This window comes from Muscardinus avellanarius, assembly GCF_963383645.1.
Source record: "Muscardinus avellanarius genome assembly, chromosome: X".
Classification (NCBI taxonomy): domain Eukaryota; kingdom Metazoa; phylum Chordata; class Mammalia; order Rodentia; family Gliridae; genus Muscardinus; species Muscardinus avellanarius.
In genome coordinates this window covers 51,423,500-51,444,700 of record NC_137792.1, presented here as the reverse complement: position 1 = coordinate 51,444,700, position 21,201 = coordinate 51,423,500, and the positions used below count along the sequence as shown (strand labels likewise).

The 21,201-nt window shown below is 51.6% G+C and overlaps 1 protein-coding gene across 7 annotated transcripts in view; it reads left to right on the top strand.

Moving 5' to 3' along the window:
- The window catches only part of ATP2B3 (ATPase plasma membrane Ca2+ transporting 3), a gene marked incomplete at both ends in the record, with an annotated part of 51,895 nt that extends 31,045 nt beyond the window's left edge, over positions 1-20,850 (top strand). For 4 of the 7 annotated variants that reach the window (XM_080718486.1, XM_080718484.1, XM_080718483.1 and 1 more), the window contains 3 exons: positions 1,169-1,276; positions 4,672-4,854; positions 20,530-20,850. In XM_080718486.1, coding sequence (XP_080574612.1) covers positions 1,169-1,276; positions 4,672-4,854; positions 20,530-20,850 — 612 coding nt within the window. Of the gene's footprint in view, positions 1-1,168; positions 1,277-4,671; positions 4,855-9,662; positions 9,777-20,529 lie in introns of all 7 variants that reach the window. The other 3 variants (XM_080718481.1, XM_080718480.1, XM_080718485.1) reach the window with 3 other exon arrangements.
- Positions 20,851-21,201: the final 351 nt, after the last annotated feature.

Genomic DNA, 21,201 nt, shown 5'->3' with positions numbered 1-21,201 from the left:
CTTCCAGCTCTGCTATTCCCGTTTCTAACACGCAATTCCTTGATGTGAGACTGCTGTAACTCCAGAAGATTCTTTTGGAGATGCCTGCTGTACCCAAGGCTGACACGCCGACCTCTGCCTGCCACAGTGCCAGGAGAGGCTCAGTGTTCTAAAATATAGTGTCTTCAAAGAAAACTTGAGGCATAATAAGGGCCACAGATCAGGAGAGCAGGTATTTGCCATGCTACAAGGGCCACACGGAAGAAGAAATGCCCATCAGGAAGGAGCTGAGGGCAAGAACCTTTATCCTGGTTTCCCCAGGACAGTATAGGCGAGGCAGGGTCAGCCGACTTAGGACTGGCTACTGTAGATCATTTCTGCTCACTCTGGCTATCTGGCACCTGGCCTAGAGAGGAGGTTGGGGTATGGGTTCTGGACTGGTTAGTTTGTACTTCAACAACTTGCCCTTGGAAGCCCGGCATGGTGGCACATGCTTGTAATCCCAGCATTCAGGGGGCTGAGACAGGAGGATTGCGCAGGTTTAAAGCTAGTCTCAGATACTTAGTGAGGCCCTTTACAACTCACTAATATCCTGTTTCAAAATAAAGAAAAAATTAGGGCTGGGTATGTTGCTGGGAGGTAGAATGCCCCCGGATTCCATCCCTAGTACACACACACAAAAAAAAAAAAACTTGCCCTTGGGAATAGGACTTCTCAGAGGTGGGGGGCAGGAGGGAGGCAGGAGGCCAAGGCAAGGGGTTTCTCATGGGATCACTCCAGAACAAGGTCTCTGGTATGTGCATGCAAGGTGGGTATTAAAGCATCAGATTTTCAGAAGCTGGAAATTTGATCAATACAGCTGAGCCATACACAGAGGCCAGGGTCAGTGGGTGCCTGGGTGTCCAGCAGGCAGGTAGGGGTAGCATGGGAGGCAATGTACTGGTCCATCATGCATGCTCAACCCTGTGGCCAGACAGTCTGTGAAGCTCTTTTGGCACCTGCTGAGGGGAAAATAAATGGAAGAAGCCTCCCAAAAGGAAAGCCAAGTCCTCTCCCAGGGGGCAGCCTGTCTGCCTAGGGAGCCAGCAGCCTCTGACTCCTACCAAGATTACCCAGCTCTCACAAGGGCTAGGCTAGAGCTGGGCCAGTGGTCCACGCTAGACCCATTCTCTCCTGTCCCCTTCTGCAGATCGTCATCGTCCAGTTCGGTGGGAAGCCCTTCAGCTGTTCCCCGCTGTCCACGGAACAGTGGCTCTGGTGCCTGTTTGTTGGTGTTGGGGAACTGGTCTGGGGACAGGTGAGTATCTTCCTGGTCAGCTTTCTTACCCTTCCAGTCAGCTCTGCTGATGGTACCAGTGATGGGCAAGATGCTAGGAGTCCTGGCTAGTCCAGAGCCCTGCTGCACCAGCTCCCTGCTCCAAAGCCTCAGAACCCATGCCTGGGAAGTGTGTGTTCTGTTTAGGTGTGTGACCCTTTACAGAAGGGCTCTGGCCTGTGACATACCATAACCCAGGGCCAGGCCATGAAAAACAGAAGTATCAGAGAGAATGCAAAATACCAGGGCTGGGATATCACAGGGCCCAGGAAACCACCCATTGCTTGCTTTCCATGATAGCAGCCAAAGATCCCCCTCTAAACTTGAATGGCTTGGGGACTGGGGTGTAGCTAGGTGGTAGAATACTTGCCTAGCATGCATGAGGTCCAATGTTCCACCCCCAGCATTGAACAAACAAACAAACAAACAAAGTGGCTTGGAAAATGACCACATATTTGAAATTAAACAACCCCCTACTAAATAATTGGTGGGTCAAAGTGAAGGTCAAGAAGTATGATGATTGATGGCAAGTGAAAGAATCATACATCCAGACATGTAGGTTACAACTGAAATTACAATCTGAGGGAATGTGTAGCACCCAGTGCTTAGATCAGGAAGCAACAGCCTGGGTAGCTGAAAATGTTCAGAACCCAGGCATGCAACCAGCCGCAACGGCCGTGGGCACATAAAAGACCTCAGAAAGCATTTCTCCAGTCAGGTACAGTGGCACACACTTGGAATCCCAGTGCTTGGGAGGCTAAGACAGGAGGATCATAGGCTCAAAGACAGCCTCAGCAACTTAGCGAGACCCTGTTTCAAAGCAAAAATAAAAAGGACTGAGAGTGTAGCCCAGAGGTAGAATGCCCCTGGGTTCCATCCCTAGAAGGAAGGAAGGAAGGAAGGAAGGAAGGAAGGAAGGAAGGAAAGAAGGAAGGAAAAAAGAAAAGAAAGCATGTCTGCAGAGTGTGGGAGCACTGGCATAGAAGCTGAGTCCAGAATCCACTCCTCTCTGTGTCAATCATCTCAGGCTGCCATAGCAAAACACCATGGACTGGCAGAAAAAACTACACATGTTAATTTTCTCATAGCTCTTAGAGCTGGAAGTTCAAAATCAAGTTTCCAGACAGCTCTGTTTCTGGTGAGGATCCCCTTCTTAGCTCATAGCTAGCCACCTTCTCACCGTGTGCTTGTGGGGTCAAGAGATAAAGAGCTGGAAGCCGGGCGTGATGGCGCACGCTTGTAATCCCAGCATTCGGGAGGTTGAGACTGGATGATCGTGGTTCACGGACAGCCTCAGCTACTTAGTGAGGCCCTCTGCAATTCAGTGAGACCCTGTTTCAAAATAAAGAATAAAAATATGGCAGGGAGTGTAGCTCGGAGGTCAAATACCCCTGGGTTCCATCCCCAGAACCGGGGAGAGAGAGAGAGAGAGAGAGAGAGAGAGAGAGAGAGAGAGAGAGAGAGAGAGATGGATGAAGCTTTTGTGTCATAAGGGCACAAATCTAGTGAAATTGGAGCCCCACCCCAATGAGCACATGTAACTTTATCTCCTTCCTCTAAGTGCCCCACACTGGGGGGTTAGGAGTTCAACAAAGGAACTTGGGAGAACACAATTCACCCTATATCACTGTGGATTTTGTTTCTTGACCCACTGTGTCCCCTATGCCAGACACGGACCACTGAGGCTCTGCAGATGTCAGATTCTGTTAGCCCCTGGTGTTAGTCCTTAGGGATACTCAATCTCTTCATCTCATTTCCATAATTCTCCTCTTTCTGTCTGCCACCTTTCCTCCAGTCCCACTTGGGCTTGGTCGTCCTGCAGAGTCTCTACTTTCTGCAGCCTCAAATCCATGCCAGCCCCCTCCTGACCTTAGAGCTCCCTGTCCCTGATACAATGGCCACTAGAAGCCTTACCTGGGTCCAGTGGTACCAGCCTGTAGCTCAGTCCATCAGGGGCTATCAACCAGTCTTTTTTGTTTTTAACCTTTTTCAAGTACAAAATTAAAATATGTTCAAAGTGAAAATTTTTTCAATAGAAGTCTTTGAGCCAGGCACGGTGGTGTGTGCCTATAATCCAAGTACTTGGGAGGCTGAGACAGGAGGGTCTCAGGTTTGAGTCCAGCCTCAGCAACTTAGTGAGATCTGCAATAACTTAGGAAGACCCTGGTTAAAAATCAAAAATAAAAATAAAAGTTGGGTGTGGGAGCACACACTTGTAATCCCAGCATTTGGGAGGCTGAGACAGGAGGATTGCAGTTCGTGGACAGCCTCAGCTACTTAGTGAGGCCCTTTGCAACTCAGTGAGACCCTGTTTCAAAATAAAGAATAAAAAATAAGGCTGGGGGATGTAACTTAGAGGTAGAATGCCCCTGGGTTCCATCCCCAGTATAAATAAATAAATAAATAAATAAATAAATAAATAAATAAATAAAGAGGCTGGGGGTGTAGCTCAGCGATAAAATGTCTCAGGGTTCAATCCTCAGTACAAAGGAGGAAGGAAGGAGGGAAGGGAGGAAGGAAGGAAGGAAGGAAGGAGAAGGAAAGAGAAGGAAGGGAGAAAAGGAAAAGGAAAGGAGAAAGAAAATTATATGAAAAGATACTTAAATCCCCTCCTGGCCACATTCAAAAAAGACAAAGCTCAGACATACGAGAACTGGAAGATACATTGTCCTTACCCAGCCAGTGAGATGCAAAGCCAAACCTTCCCTTCGCTCCTGCCTGGCTCTTTCTTCCTCCTTCTGCCTTCTGAGCTGTCACCTTCCTTGTCACCTCTTCCTCTCTGCCTAGCCCCTGATTTTGGTCCTTTTCCAGATCCATCTTCCCCAGGAGAGGCTTTCTCAGGATTGTTGGCTAGGATGCTCACCCGAGCCCTGTTTAGGATGCTCACCCGAGCCCTGTTGTCCAGAGTTTTCCATTGGGACTGGTTGCATAGGCATACAGTATCCAGGTGTCTAGCCTCAGTCTCCAGCCCCTCTATGGCCCAAGCCCCTCACACACTGATTGCATAGACTCACAGGCAGCCCAAGGCTCCCTCAGGGGACCGCACTCCTCTCAGGTAGAATGTTCCAGGGGCTTCCAGAGCCCTCCCAGGAACTGGGCAAAGGCCAGATGTGTCTTTATTGCACAGCTCTCTACAGAAGCTTCTCCAGTTCTCTAGCAATTTTCCAGGCCCTTTGGCTGGATGGGCCTCGATGAAGGAGTCTGTCCCTAGGGAGGGGCAGTTTAGGAAGTGAGAGTCTGCAGGCCTAAGAGTGACCTCGACACCAGGCCACAGCTTGCAACAGTGGGAGGTGGGACCTTAGGTCTCTTCTTGACCCCATTGGAGCCTGCCCTCACAGCCACATATGCTTGTTGTCCCTTGACTGTGGCTCCTACAGGTCATTGCCACCATCCCCACCAGCCAGCTCAAGTGCCTGAAAGAAGCAGGGCATGGGCCTGGGAAAGACGAGATGACGGATGAGGAGCTGGCCGAGGGGGAGGAGGAGATAGATCATGCCGAGCGGGAGCTCCGCAGGGGCCAGATCCTCTGGTTCCGGGGCCTCAACCGGATTCAGACGCAGGTAAGCCGCCGTTTCTCTTAGCTCCTCTGAGGCTTCTGAGAGGGTAGAGAACAGACAAGCGAAGCCCAAGAACAACAAGGAAGCCCCCTGGCCTCGCTGTGAAGCAGAGGCACTTTGCCATCCTGGGCATGCCCACCACTGTCTGAGGCACCAAGACCACCTCTCCCTGACCCACCCTCAGTGTCCAGGTGGCTCCCCATAGTGGGCCAGCTAAAGGTGTGTGCTGGTCACTCCTGGATGTCTCTCAGGGGCACTGTCTGCTTATTCAGCATTCTCGGGAAGAAACACCCATTCAAAGGGCCTTTGGTGAGCCCGCCGTGTGACAGAGCATCACAGTTACTGTCCGAAGGCTTCATTTGGGAAATGGATTCTGCCATGGAATAGGTCTAAATCTCCATAAATCAGGGGTTGGCCAAGGCCATCAGCTCCAGACCTTCTGAAGTCAGATGGCCACAACTCCACCCAGAAGTAGGCACTCACGAAGCCTTCACAAGAGCCCATGTGCTGCTGCTGCCCTCCCCTCCGCCTCCATCCCTTCCTGGCCCACCTTCCTGCCAGAACATTACATACTCTGCCCACTGTCCCCTTGCCCCTCACAGTCCCACTGCCCAACACACCACTACATCGTTGCTGCTTCACAGTCACCCTCTGGAAGTGATGTGGACCCTGCTTGCCCCAGGGTGTCTTGCTGTCCTTTCTGTCCCTCTCTGTCCATTCCTTGTCCTCACCTGCCTGCCAACCCCACCTCCCGTTCAGCTCTTGCTCTGTCCTGCTGAAAGCCCTCAGGCCCAGTAGGGAGAAGAGCCTTTGGGGGACTCTGCCTGAGCCCCAACCCCTCCATCCCACCAGGTCACCCAGCGCCTATCACACTGCAGCCTCCAGATGGCCCTGACACTCTCACTCACCATCTCACCCTTATGTACGGCCCTGGCCACCTTCTATCATGTGACAGTCCCACTGCTCCTAACATAGGTTCAATCATTTTTCTCTGGAGTCCCACCAGCTAAAGTGGGGCCACCCAGCTGGGTCCCCTTAGGAATCTCTCTGGGCAACTCCCTGGGTCAGGGCCTAAGGCTATGCCCATCCCCCTTGATGTTTACCTCTGGCCTGTCACTCATGGCCAAGGGCTCATCCCCAATCTGTCTTTGGTGCACCTGGTCCTATGTTTCTTCCCAGTGTGTGTGGCTACTATACAACCTCCACTGGTCTGATGATGGGGCCCAGCCTGGAGACATCTCTGTCCTCCTTGCTGGGTCCCGTCTTAGCTCAGGTCACAAACTCCAAGCCTCCCACCTGCTCTACCTGCCTTACTCAGCTCAGCCCTTCTAACACTCCCCTCTGTTCCTGGCTTCTCTCCATTTTCCTGAACATGACCTGGCCATGGCCTTCAAGCCTTTGCCTCTTGGTGTGCTACTGCTCCTTCCCATCGCCCCCCTGTGACTCCAGTTGCCTCCCCAGATATGTGCCATGCCGCTGTGTTGCTCTGCTTGCTGATGAGTCTCTTCCGAGCCTCCTCTTCATTCTGCAAAAGCCTGCTCAAAACCCCCCAAGCCTCATGAAGCCTTCTCACATTCTACTCCCTCCTGCCACCATGGGCCATCTGTGCACCCAGACAAGGGCACTGAGACCAGGCATGTCAGAATGCCTTGAGGAAATTCCTAGAGCTGCAGAGTCCCCAACTTCACCTCAGACACTGGGATTTTGCAGGGATCGTTGAGGTGGCACCAAGGAAGTCCCTGTTGAAGGAACTCCCCAGAGGCCTGAGGGGCTTCTCTAGTTGAGAGCAGGGAGGCTAGGCTGGCATCCTGAACACCTACTCCAGCGTGACCAGGGAAGGATGTCTTAGGTTCACATTGGGCAATGTCACCTTAGCCCTGGCCAGGCTAGGACACAAAGGGAGCCTAGAGGAAGAAGGGGAACAGGCACTAGCACTATGACCTGAGTCTCCCCTCTCAAATGGGGATCCCAGGCCTCGAGCACAGTGCCTGGGATAAGCCAGGGGTGCAGCACAGGTAGTAATTTCTTGTTCCCTACAATAAATATTTATATGCCAAATTTGAAACAGGTCAAACTTTAGAAAGTAGCCCTCACATCTTCCCCAAGGCTTGCATGGCCACTTAACTGAGCTAAGAGACTAGCTCCTATCCCCCCAGTCTGGCCTAGGCAAACTCTTGCCTGTTAGACTTCAATTCTACAGCAGAGCTCAGAGCTGGCCTGAGCCCAGGAGGGGGTGCCGCAAGACCTTGCCCTCATCGGCCCATTTCACTCTGTCAATGCAGTGCCAGGCAGTGTTAGCTTTTTGACCAGCTGAGAAGGCTGCCCTACCCCATCCAAGCTGTCAGTGGTAGCCTAGCCACCTAGCCACCTGTGCATGTCGTGTCTGTGTGCTTGTGGCCTTCTGGACCTCACAATGCCACCTGGCTTGCGGCAGTGTGTCCCATCATCTGGAGTCTTGGTGTTCTGTACTGGTCTGACTGCATGTCTGTTGGTACCCATATAGATGTTTTACAGTGAGGGAATGGGGCCCTAAGAGAAGAGCCTGGCCCAGTGTCACCCACTGAGAACCAGGGCTGGTCAGGCTCCAAGCCTCTTGCACGTGGTCCTTGAACACACTCTGTCCCCCTCAGTAAAGCCCCTCTTATTTCTCCATGCTTCTTGCCCCTGTGGCTTTTCAGTTTGCCTTTCTTGTGTGGAATTCACCATACCTCTCAAGAACACTGGACCAAGAAGTTATTTTAGTGTAATTTTTAAAGACTGTCTGCTCCCTTTGATTCAAAATACCTGCATAAGAAAATAGAAATAAAGCCTGGGAGGGCCCGTTGGGTTGTACATATGCCCCAAGCCAAGAGAAATGTTTTCTAGGCAGCCGGCCCCAGGTGTCTGGATTTTGTGAACCATAAAATTGCTCCCCAGATTAGAGGCCCACACAAATTTTTCTGTTGCTAAGTAACCCACTACCTGCTTCTCACCATTGTTGCATACTAACATACCAACCCAACAGGGTGGCATTCCAGAATAAAAGCAAATCCTTCAAATCCAGGACAAGTAGTTTTTGAATGTTCATGATGTGGTCTGTCATTTTTCCATTCCATTATAAACCAATAATAAGCACCATCAACAAGTGGGCCTTGTTGCTGGCCTGGTGCTTGGCTTCAAGTGGTGGGGTGGTGATGATGGCAGGAGTTTCACCGATAAGGTTATCCCATGGGGACACCACTCAGAACCAAGTGAGGCCAATGCATATTTGAGACAAGAAAGGCACATTTTCTGTCCCTCCTCACTCTTGCTGCAGTAGCACAGTCTTCTTCTGAGGGATAACTAGCTCTGTAGCCTTGAAACATTTCAGTGTAGAGAAGAACCTCCCCACAGGATGGCATAACACCATCGCATCAGTCATCTTCCTTCCATGTGTGCAGGCACACACCCCAGGGAGTGAACAGGCTGAGCAAACAGGTGGAAGGGGCACTGGGCAGGTTGAGTAGAAGGATGAGTCTTTTCACGGTGTGTCCAAGACTGAAATGGCACCCATGTGTATTTTGGTTGGGGGTTTGTGAACACTAAAGTTGCCGTCTTCTGAGAGGCCCTGGCCTGTGCCAGATACTCTGCTGCAGGGCTTGGGGTGGGGTAGGGCCCCTTTCATTGACCTGAGGCAGGTTGTGAGTGTGCTTTGGGCTGCAGAAATGCATGCCAGCTTTGCTGTTCATGTCACCTAGTGAACTACATGGTACTTTCCAGAGATCAGATCCATCCTCCAAGGCAAAGATTCTTCCCACCGAGGTCATTCCCACAGAGGGAGCCTTGAGCACACCATGCTGCTGGCCTCCCAGAGTCTAAGTATGTGTTCTCCTGATGAGGGGGACACTTGATGTAGACATTTGACTTAAGTTCCTTGCAACCCCACTGTGTGCCTGATCCATCCGAAGCCCCAATTCCATAACTAAAAGTCCCCCTGCCAGTCAGTCAAAGGTAGGGTCAGGATATCCAAAGACCTGGGATTACAGAGCCTCCAGTAGGATTGACCCACAGGCTCTCGAGTCCCACAGACCCACTGGCCTTTAAATCTCTAAGAAGCAGAAGTTGTCTTTGCTCCCCAGTCCTCCTGTCCTCTATGCCTGTGGGTCTGTGGGAAGCACTTCTGATGAGACCAAGCATGCACTTTGGGAAGCCTTCCTCCTCTGCTGAAATCCACTCATCTGCAGAGGGTCCAGGTTAGCTAGCTCTGATGAGTTACAGAAGCTAGGCTGATGGCCCCTCCAGCAGATCAGGGCAGGCCAGCACAGAGAGAAGACATAGATACTCCTTCTTGGAGGAATGCGAACAAGGACAGTGACACTTGAGGGGTGCAGGGAAGGCCCCCTGACCCCCCTCCCCGCCACTGAGAAGTGGTGCCACTGGGAGCCTCTTTCTAATGGGAGCATGTCATATCCCTCAGGTGTGTTGGGGCGGAAAAAAAGGTTGAGAACTACCGAAGTAGGATAAGAAAGTATTACCAGACACAGGTACTTCCTGACGAGTGGCTTGCCACGAGCATATCATGATTGCAAATGACTGCTTCTGAAATGTGTGCAGTGTGGCCCACCTGTAACTCCCTCCCAACCTCACAACCACTAATCATTTGCCCAGCAAACCCTCTGTGGGTCGCAGCCTGTCTAGAGCCTCGCAAACTCCCGGTAAGCGTGGCCGACCTTGCCGAGGCTTTGCTGTCACGATATGTCCCCAGTGTGGCCCCTGTCCTCACCCAGCCCCACCCCCTGCAGTAGCCTGGAGCGCAGTGCAAGCCAACCTTTATCTCATTTTCTCTCCCACAGATGGAGGTAGTGAGTACCTTCAAGAGAAGCGGGTCATTTCAGGGTGCTGTGCGCCGGCGGTCTTCGGTCCTCAGCCAGCTCCATGACGTAACCAATCTTTCTACCCCTACTCACGTAACTCTCTCTGCCGCCAAGCCCACCAGCGCTGCTGGCAGTGAGTCTTGACTTCCCTTTTCTCTCATAAATGGCATCTCCGGGGAAGATAAAGCCTCCCCCACTCTGCCTTCTCTTTTTTCCAGTCTTGCACTTCCGCTCACCGTGGCTTTTCCGTTCCTTCTTTACTGCCCTGTCCAGTCCTTGCCGCCAGATGGTGTGTCTCCAAAGCCACTTCTCTTATGAAATGTACCGAACCACGGCACTACCAGGCCTTCCGTCCTTTGCTGTGTTTGGTTTTTTGGTTTGTGTTGAGTGCTCTTTCTGCCATTGGTTTTCTTTTCTCAAAATTGTCCATATGTGCCGATGGTTCTTCATGACCTTGGGCCTCTTCCAGTGGTGTCTGATGTCAGGCTGGGCTTTGCCCAGTGTTCTGTGGTGAGTGACAGGGGCCATCGTTTGCAGCAGAAGAATCCAGCCCACCTCCCTGGGGACCAGAATGGCAGCTTCCAGAATTCTCCTGGAGGTGGCTTCCAAAAGGATGCCACTGTCACCTGTCTCCAGGCAGACTCAGTGGTGGTGAAGTATCCCTGCGCAGGTGGCACCTGCCCTGTAGGCCCTGGCCCAAGTGACCAGATGTTAGAGGGGTCCTGAGAACTAGAGCTCAGAGGCCAAGCAAGCATGGAGGGAGTCACATTTCCATTTGTTCTCCAAGCGCCTTCGCTCTTTCCAAACAGGCCTCAAGAGAGGAGGGTATTAACTCCATCTGGTCCATCCTTGCTCCTCCTTCCTCCAAGAAGCCGGGAGAAAGCAATTCCTTTTGGTACATTTCAATGAAAAGTTCCCACCATGTTGGTCACCTTTAAAAGAGAACCCGGGTGCTGTCCTATGTAGGTAGAAACTTTCATAATTGCTCACTTTTTTTAATAAAGACAAAGGAAAGGCCACTAGACTGCTGAACCTACCACCCTATGGTTCCCCCAACAGGAGAGAATGCGGGGAATCCTGTGGGGTCCCTATTCCCACACTTACAACCTGATTTGGGGAACAAACTCAAGAGATTTCAAAAAGCAAACAGTAAACCTTCGAGTATGAGCCCAGACCCCTGCCGGGACCGTTCGATGCTACCTCTTTCCTTTCCTTCCAGTGAGTCCCCGTCGTCCCCGCAGACCAGAGTCATTAACTACGGATTTTTCTCATCACAGACTCTTCGAGTTTCTTTTGGCTTGATTTCTTTCTTTTTTTTTCCTTTTTTTTAGGAACTGGTGAGAGGTCCCCAGTGGGGGGCACCCCTCCTCTTACTTAGGGCCACTCTGCCCTTTAAGGAAAGGACAAGGGCCACCCGGGGGAATAGTACATGCGCGTGTGCACACACACTCCCCTCCTCCAAACCACAGGTTACACATATCTCCAGCTTATTCCTACACCCACCGGACCACCCACCTGGGCCACAAGTATTGGCTAATACCCATCATTGAGTCAGAAAGCAGCCAACGTGCCTGGCACACACCTCTGGGTCCCCACTGCCACTCTACCCGCAGAGGCCAACTGGAGTGTCAGCCAAGTCAGTTAAGGACAAGAAAGGTGCGGTGCCTCCTGCACCCCAAGAAATCACCCTGGCACGCATTGGCCAGGGCCCAGGAGGACAGCATCACTTTCCTTCCAGAGAAGTGAGGGTGAGGGGCGAGTGAGTGACCCTGATGAGCACAGGGGGACCTACCTCACCCTTTGTACCCACTGACTTCCTCTGTGTTTTTCTGCATCATCTCTCTCAGCACTTCTTGTCTGTCTGTCTGTCTGTTCATCTGCCAACCTGCTGACTTGGGGGACAGGCAACTGACAGGGCCCAACTCCGCACACTCCTCATGCCTTCTCCATAGCTCTGGACTGTCCCACCCCAGGGCGTCCAGGCCTCGGTGCCCTTCCTCACACCCCCACTCGGTGTGAGGCTTGTTCTTTTTTCACTCCTTCTGGATTCCTCCACTTCCCCCCTGAGGGCAGCCTCTCTTTCCTTCCTTGGCTCCCAGCACCTTCCTTCCTTCCCTCCCTCCTTCCTTCCTTCCTTCCTTCCTTCCATGGCCATCTGTCCCCCTCCTCCCCATCTCCGGAGCCCAGCAGCGCCTGGTAAGTACAGTGGGAGAGACGCCACCCCTCCTGCTGTTCATGAGTCATTGCAGGGGGGACCTGAGCAGCAGTGTGGAGCAGGTGGCCTTCTGAGGAGGGCACTGGTGTGAAGCCACAGGGGGCTCAATGTCCCAATGTCCTGACTGACAAAGGCGGGCCTAAAAAGCTCTTCCCACTGAGCAGCACTGTGGAGGAAGATGCTGGTTGGGACACCTGGCAGCTCCAGGGGGGACATGCCTGTTTCTGGAAGCCACTGACCAAAACTGCTTCCTGCCATCCTCACCGTACACTGGTTTAGACCTCAGAGCTTGATCCCCACTCTGATTTTCGAGGACCCTAAGAAATCACCAAGCCTGGGATCCCCATAGGTATCCAGGCCTGGCAGAGCAGAGACTAGACCTGGCCTTTCCTCTTGCCTTGGAACATCCTGGCAAACCAGAGCTGTTCTGAAGGAAAGCAGGGTAAAGGCTGTGACAGCTCTCCTAGACAAGAGGCAACACTGTATGACATATTATGGTCACAGACTGCCCCAACTAGGCCCTAAGGTTCCATAAGCCACAAGGTTTCCTAAGGGAAACCCACAGTCCCATACTGAGGATTTTCTATCCTCTTCATCAGATCCAACCACTCTGCCTTTCAGCCCCCCAGAACTCAGGGAACTGTGCCTACATCTCTCAGGGCACTGCAGGAGCTTCATGTTCAAATTCATTGCCACTAAGGGCCTCTTAGGGTCTAAGGAACTCTAAGAGCCAGACCTCTGGCTCTTCTGAGAGAAGGGCTGCTCACACTAGGCCCTCAGAGCCAATGAGAGAAATTAACAGAGGATGTCCTCCAATTCAGAGGGAGAAGAGACCCACATGGCATGTGTGTATATGCCTCTGCTGCTTCTGGACTCAGGAGTTCCCACACAGTGCTCGCCCCTCCTCTGCCCACAGACAGCACTGTCAGGCTGCACCAGCTATGACTCCAGACTCCCAGTACCAGGATGGCCTTGGTGGCCTCCTCCCTGTTGACAGCCATTGCTCTTCCCATCACAGCCATTTCATTCATGATCCCCCAGCCTAGGGTGGAGTACCCATCCCTCCACTATAGCTACCTCATTTCACTTGACTTGGGCCATGCCCTTGTGGCCAGCCTATCTGGGTAGCTCAGGAAAGCAGGGGGCCAAGGATATACTATCTGATATCCTTGTTGGGATATCAGTCCTCCCCATCCCATCCCAACCATACACTCACAAGTTGACACTGCAGGAAGCTCAGCATTTCTCTCCGGGTTTCTGTCAATATCCTCAAAGTGTGGCCAGAGGTGGGATGCTACAGCCACTGGGGTTCACTGACAAGGAGTGAGCCCAAGAGGGCGAATGACCTTTGGAAAAGCAAACCTAGATCCTGGAACCTCCAAAGCCTCTCTGTGGGATCCAGTGGCCAAGACTTCATTTGTGTCTGTTTTCCATGGGAACATACAGCCAAACCCCAGCCCCTCCCCAGCCACACACCTAAAGTCTATTCCTCAGCACTGCACTGCACCAAGATGGTTCTCCCTTCCCAACTGGCAGCCAAGCCTAGCCTGCCATTCTTGCAGCAATGCTGGGCCTTTATACTCGAACGTTTACTGAGGTGATAGTTCAGGAGATAGCTGATGTTCCAGACCAGCAAAGGGGTGGGGCCGGCCGGTGGGTTTGGTTTTATGTGGCCAGAGGGCTTCCTCTGGGCATTTAGTTCTGATCAATCAAGTGGAAACAGATAGCAGTAGTTGCTTCATGTTAATTGGCTTTTGCAACATGAAAATATTTTATCCAATGGGCTGCTTTGCTTGGACACAGGTTCCCCAGAGCCCAGTGGGAAAGTATTTGTTCCACATTCACAGAACCATGGTGGAAGTAAGAGGCACTTGGATTCTGGAGTTTGCTCCATTGTCCAAAAGTTAATTGATGTTGAACCAAATCTCCCCACTTGGCTTTCTGGGACTAGTGTATTAGCATTTTTCTTAGGTATTTGACAGTGTGACCACTGTCTCTGCAGTGGGAAATACATTATTCCCCCAATGGCGGTCCTGCCCTGCCCCAAGTCTTCCTGGAACCACGGGTCCAGTTGCAGGAAACAATTTCCAGGACATCTCTAAAGCACATACCAGAATGGAGCCTAAGGAAAGACCCTTGGATCCCTAGTCCAGGCTCTTCCAGGCAGCACCTTGAGTACTGATTCACAGGCTGGGAGCCAGGGCCTGAGAGCTCATGAGATTTATTGGAGGTTTTGCAGCTGGGCTCAGCTATTAAGAGAAGCAGAGGCTCAGGAGGCACTTCTTTCTATGTCCTCTATAGTCTAACCACCTGAAAAGCCTGAGCTCAGCGCTGACATCAGGAACACAAGTCTGGGTTAGCATGGTCCTGGGCACAGTATGCATGTGGAGGATGGGAGGCAATTTTTCCCAACCAGAAGCTAGTAGTTTGGGGTTGCCAATGTACATACAGCCGTGCCTTTAGTTTCTGGCACGATCCCTTGGTGAAGTGGCCAACTCTGGACTTCCCAAGTTCATTTTTCTATTGAAGCCCCCAATGTCCCCATGGGGAGGAAAGAAGTCTTACTCTTGCTGCTCCCCCAACACGGAGAAATGAGGCCTAAGCTGGCTTTTCCCAAATTTCCAGGCTTTCTGACTTTGGCTCCTCATTGCCTAGATGCCAAGGCAGCTAACAGATTCCTGCTCCCAAAGAAGGCTCTGGACTAGTGGTTGGTGCAGAACAGTAGAAAGGTAGGGAAGGTGTCAGACAAGAAGGCCCCAAGCTCCATGAGCCTTGGTGGCTAAGACCAAGAAGCACTCCAGCAAACGAGAAGGTGTCAGGCAGTTTCTGCTGTTTCTGTCATCATTGTGGTTCAGGAACTTTTACTTTTCTTTTTCTTTTCCATTCCTTCTAATGGGGTGGTCAGTCCCTCAGTCCCTCGCTTGTCTCTGCTTCTGCATCCCCACCCCCACCCCGCAACCTCCGCATCGCAAACCCCAGCACTGAAAGCCTAAGCAAGGGCATGGCACCCTCCTCACAAGAACAGATGGGGCACTTCCACCCTGGGCACCCATCAGTGGCATCCCACGCTTCCCTTCTGCTTTGGCTCAGGGGGCCAGGGTGGGCCTTGGTCTGCAGCATCACCAGCTGGGTAAGGCTCACATCACCCATCCAGGTCAGCTGCCCGTTGAGCCCCATGTGCCCTGCCATCTGAGGCAGCAAATGACAAGCAGAGAAGGGAGCTAAGTGCAGATGGTCACAAGCCCCAGAGGGAAAGAAGGCAAAGGCATGGAAACATTAGAGAGTGCTGCTCCGGGTCCAGTCTCTCCAAGACTGTATATTTGAGCTGAGCTCTGTGTGAGGAAAAAGGGCAGCCATGGGTCTGTCTTGAGGAAGAACAGTCTAGGACAGGGGTCATGGCCCAGTGGGGCTCAGAGGCTCCTGCTTGGGGTGTTCCTGGACAGCTTCAGCTAGCTGGTTATGGAAAAGTAGGTGGATATCCTCAGGGAGAAGTGGAGCCATCTCAGGAGACAGGTATCCACCTGGGTGGGCCCTAGACATTCTGCACCTGTTCACTGAACCTACTGGGTGCACATTGCTAGACACTGAGATCATCGGTGAAGGCCATGGTCAGATCCCTGTCCCCAGGGCACTTAAGTTGAAGCAGGAGGAGGAATGGGAGAGAATAATGGGGTAGGGGGCACATTTGAAGGGGAGTGGTGCCAGGGAGCAAAATGAAGCCAAACAGGGTACTGGGGTACTAGGAGAGACAGGGAAGGTTTCCTTAGGAAATGATGAGGGAAAACCCTGAGGCTTACTAAGGAAGTGCCTTCTAGGCAGAGGGAACAGCCAGTGCAAAGACCCTGAGACCGAGATATGCCAGAGGCTGGAGAGAATCAAGGAAGACAGAGTGAGCAGGTCCAAAGCAGGCCCCAGGCAGGACTTCTGGTCTTCCTCTGCTGGAGACACAGCTTTTGGAGGATTTGCATTGGCAGAGGCTCTGACACACTCTGGCTTTCACTGGAAAGGATTGCTCAAGCTGCCATGCCAAAAATAGACAGTAGGGATCGAGGGTGGCAGTAGAGAGATGATTGTCACACCAGGCTGTGACAATCAGCCTGGGCTTGACATGGTGGTGGTGGCAGGGGCAGGGGCAGTGGAGGGGTATGAACTGGCAGATCCTGGAGGTCATTTGAAAGGAGGAGGAACAAGGTTGGTGGGGGCTGGGGCCCTGGGTTTGGATCTGATTAAGTTCAAGAGCAGCTTAGATATCCAGGTCTGGAACAGGAGATTGGCAAACAGGTAGAATGGAAGGCCCCTGGCAGATGAGAGTACCTAGGCCAGGCAAAGAGGAAAGGCTAGCAAAGCGGCTGGAAAGGACTGAGGGGACATGTGGGAGGACTGAGTACCCTGCTGTGTCAGGAACAACTGGAGCACAGGAAGAAATAAAGAACCAACCTTCTCTGGAACCCTGGCCATGATAGGGCACAGAAATGTGGGGCAGCAGCTAGAAGAGGCTGCAGGACTGAAAGGGGGTAAGATAGACAAGTGAGTGATCTAGACAAGGGCAGGGGAGATGACAGGAGTGACATCCTAGAGTGTGTGTTAGGACAGTGAGTCCCATCACCTCACGCCAGTAAAGCGAAGCTAGGGAAGAGCTGCCCACCCAGCCTGACCCCCTTCATCTTCCCAGGCCTCAGTCAGAACCCCAGGACTCATCTTTCCTAGAAGCTGCTTTTATTTTTTCCTTTAAAAATTATCTGCCAGGCACAATAGCGCACATCTGTAATCCCAGTGCTTGGGAGGCTAAGACAGGAGGGTTAAAGGTTTGATGCCAGCCTCGGCAACTTAGTGAGACTCTCAGCAACCTAATGAGAGTCTGTTTCAAAATAAAAAATAAAAAGGGCTGGGGGTGTAGATCAGATGTAGAGCCAGGTGTGGTGACTCACACTTGTAATACCCGTACTTGGGAGGCTGAGACAGAAGGATCATGAGTTTTATTCAAAACAAAAGAATAAAATAGGGCTGGGGGTATATCTCAGAGATATAATGTCCCTGGGTTCCATCCCTAGTACCACAAAAGAAGTAGAATGCCCCTGGCTTCAATATGCAGTACACAGAGACACACACATACACACACACACACACACATGTGCATGCACACATGTATGTATATACTATACATATTATATATCATAGTATATATCCTACAAGTATATATCCTACAAGAAAGTGGGCTATGGAAAGCACAGTTCAGTGAACACACAGAACCTAGGCCAGTTCCGTCACCTACTGGAATGTTTGGAGTTAGGCAGTGGAGCAACAGGGCCTGACTCAATAAGCAGAAAGAGCTTGGAAATGTCAGCTGGAAAAGAAAGAGTGCAGGCTACAGCAGGGACATAAGACCTTAGGAGGTGTGCACCAGGCTCCAAAGAAGGATTGATGCCCCAGACAGACAAGGTCCCCAGGACCCTTGAGGAGCCATGGCAATAGTGAAGGAGGGGAAGAGCTCTAACGTGGAGGATGTTTTGGAATTAAGGCCCATAAGACATGCTGTTGCAATTATACATCACAGGGTAGGGAATCAAGGTACCTTTAGGTTTGGTGTCCAGATGGACTGATGAGCCATATATACCACTGCAGTCTTGAAGGCTGCGAGGACCCCTTGGGAAAAGTAGAAAGGGAGAGGCATCTTAGGAGCCTAAGGAGGGGAGGCCAACACCAGCCAAGGTGCTGGGGCAGGGCATGGGTTCTGCTCGGTCTGGCTGTGCCTTTGCTGGGAACACTGAACTCCAGGCCCAGTGGAAGGAAGATTGGGTCCATGAGCATCCAGTATGAACCCAATCTTCCAGGATGGGTCTCTTTTAGAAATGTTTGTTGGTTTTCACTGAACCAGTTTCCCATGAATTGCCTACACTCTTAGGGAAGGCTAAAAACGTCCCATCAAGAGACCAATACCAGACTATTTTTTTCATAGCCCCAGATTTGAATGCAGGGAAAATAGAAGCTGGAGAGAAAAAAGCTGACTCACCATCATCTGTAAAAGACTCATGCTGACTTAAGCCCAGTTTTGAACCCAGAACATTGGAGCAAGGTGGCTCTCTCATCCTGGGGCACCTGTGCTTACCAGACATTCTGTGCTTGGGCTCTGGTGGTAGGCAGCAAATAAGGCAGAACACCTTATTAACAAGGTGGAGCATCTGGGAGAAGCCTGCAGGGCCAGAGAGCAGCAGCTGCAGAAGCAGGGAACAGAAGATGAGGACTGCCCTGTGGTTTTGGTCACCCTTTGCAGAGAATTCAGCCAAATACAAGGAGATATTTGGATAGGTTTGAGCAGGGGCCTGGCCTGATCATGTGATCCAGGTCCAAATGAGGCCACTTGCTCAGCAAGGAGAAGGCCATGGCCAAGATCCTGGGTGCAGGGCCAGCAAACTTACCAAACGCACTCCTAGGGTCAGCTTTTTCTCTTTTCTGTGACTCAATGGGTATGACAGCTGGAGTAGGTGATGTCCTGGACATCGACCCTCCAGTCCTGTGCCAGAAACCTACCTAATTAGGTAACATCTGAGTTGGCTATGAAAAGTAATTCTATTCTTTTCATTAAAGATACCAAATGATTCTCAATTTCCTCATTCCCCCTATTTCTGAAACCAGTCTGAGATAAAGGCCTGAGAGAGAATAGCTGACCATTTGTAATCTGGTAGATGTGGCTCCAGTGAGTCCAGAGAAAAATCCTAACTGGATTTTAAATACGGCACAAGAAAACTCCAATTTTATGAAGCTTTTTGGCTTGCTTTTTTGCACTCCAAAGGCTATGAGGTTTGCTTCATTTAAAGTGATTTAGGAGCACTGTGCTTGCCCAGGCTGAGTTGTTAGCACTGAGGTCCAGACTCTGGGGGCTGAAAGGGACTCATTGTAGTCAGGGTGATTCATTGTCTAAACTAGGGGCTGGCCAACTGTTCCTACAAAGGGCCAGAGAGTAAATATATTTCACTTTTGGGGCCAGGTCTCTCTTGCAACGACACAACCCAGCTCTTGTAGCTTGACAGCAGCTATGGGCAATGCATAGATGAATGGACATGGCTACGTGCCAATAAAACTTTATTTACAAAACTGGCAGGGATCCAGAGTTAGCCCTCTGGCCATAGTTTGGCAATACATTATCTGAAATAAGAAAACCGAATCCTTGGACCTGGAAATGACATTAGAATTCATAAATATCCACCTCCTCACATAGGCTAGAAGCAGGGACTGTTCTAGAAGCAGGGGCCAACTAGGGCCGGGCAGGCCAGCACACTTTCCACTGCCCCACAGAAGGGCAGTTGGACCATCTTTGCCTTGGCAGTAGGGCCAACTGGCATTGGTGGCTGTACTGATGCTGGAATGTGCAAGGCCCAACAGAGACGTAGCCATCAACTCCTGGTTCTAGAAGCATGAGGGAGCCTAAACTGTGGACCCAGAGAGGTGGCAAAGAGAAGCAGCAGCCTTGTGGGTTGTAAAACCAATGAGACTTGAGTTTGTGTGAGTGAAGGTGAAGGAACCAGAAGAGGGAGGGGCTAATTGTTGGAGCAGGGTCCCACATCAGGATTCAAAGGTGTATGAGCTTGGCAGGGGTAGAAGGACCCAGTGGTAGGGGAGTTTAGCGAATGGTGGGAAGCTCTTCCCTGTGTGGCGCTGTGCTAATGTGAGGACTGGAGACACACAAAGAGATGGCCAGGACATATGTAGAGTATGAACAAGTCCAGAGATGTCTGAGTGGAAGAGTATGGAGGAGGGGGAGGATACAGGTGAGAGATGTTGGAGGCGCAGGTAGCAGCAGATTGGAAAGGGTTGCTGGTGGCCTCAAGCACACAATCAGACCCAATCACATGGTACACCAGAGCAGCCTGGACAGGGGCAGGCTTAGTGGATACAAATCAATAGTGTGGCCACTTTTAGTCTTGGTCTGCAAGTAGGGGACTGGCAGGCTGCTGAGCCTGGACTTATGAGGAGTGGCCTGGGCCACAGTCCCTGCTTCTAGCCAGATAGGCTCCAAAACCGTGGCCAGAAGGAGGAGAGACAAGCCAGAACTCCAGGGCACCCCAGGACAGAGTAGGAAGCAGTAGAGGAGGTAGGGCCAGAGTAGCTAGTAAGGCAGAGGAGGACCAGCAGGAGCAATGTCAGGGAGCATTGAGAAGTCTTCAGAAATTACTTAAAACCGTTAGGCAAGGCACAGTGGAGACCTCACTCTCTAGCATCCTCCCTTTTCAAATCATCTTTCTTTTCTACCAAATTGGAAATTAGACTGGGCATAAACCCCAGGGGCCACCTAAGCCAGTCGTGATCCCAGGCAAGAGCCTAGTGTTCCAGAATATCTGCCCAGGCCAGCCATGTTTCTTGCATGCACATCAGTTGACAAGACCGAGGCCCAGACCTGCAAACCCTTACCACAGTCCAGCAGAGCAGCCCCATTTTCTATTGGCCCCCAGTGGATGAACATTTACCATGCTATGATCCCCAGCCATTGAGGTGGGCAGAACTCACTGGCACCAGCCAGCCACTGATTTATCTACTCTCCTTTCCTTTCCTTTCCCTTCCCTTCCCTTTCTTTCCTTTTCTTTCCTTTCAACCCTTCCTGCCTCGGGCCCCTTTCCCTCCATCCCCCCACTCCAGATCCGGGTGGTGAAAGCATTCCGTAGCTCACTCTATGAAGGCCTGGAGAAACCGGAATCCAAGAGCTCCATCCATAACTTCATGGCAACGCCCGAGTTTCTGATCAATGACTACACCCACAACATCCCGCTCATCGATGACACAGACGTGGATGAGAACGAGGAGCGCCTGCGAGCCCCCCCACCCCCATCGCCCAACCAAAACAACAATGCCATAGACAGTGGCATCTACCTGACCACGCATGTCACCAAGTCAGCTACCTCTTCAGCATTCTCTTCCAGGCCTGGGAGCCCGCTCCACAGCGTGGAGACATCCCTCTAACCAGAACTTCTCTTGGCACACGCACACTTGGACTCACACGCAGTCACACGCGCACGCGCGCACGTACACACACACAGAGGGGGAACCCACACACCCGCCAAAGAGGGAAACAACTAAGGCGGCTGGAGACTTTTCTTGCATGGCATTTGCAAGAAGCCAAATCTATCCAGTAAGGGTGCAGCCAGTCAGGCTTCTCATCCAGGATGGAGAAGGAGAAGAAAGAGGAGGAGGAGGAGGAGGAGGAGGAGGAGGAGGAGGAGGAGGAGGAGGAGGAGGAGGAGGAGGAGGAGGAGGAGGAGAGAAGGGGAGGCTCTTCACCCAAAAGAGGGAGAAGCAGAGAGAGTGAGAAAA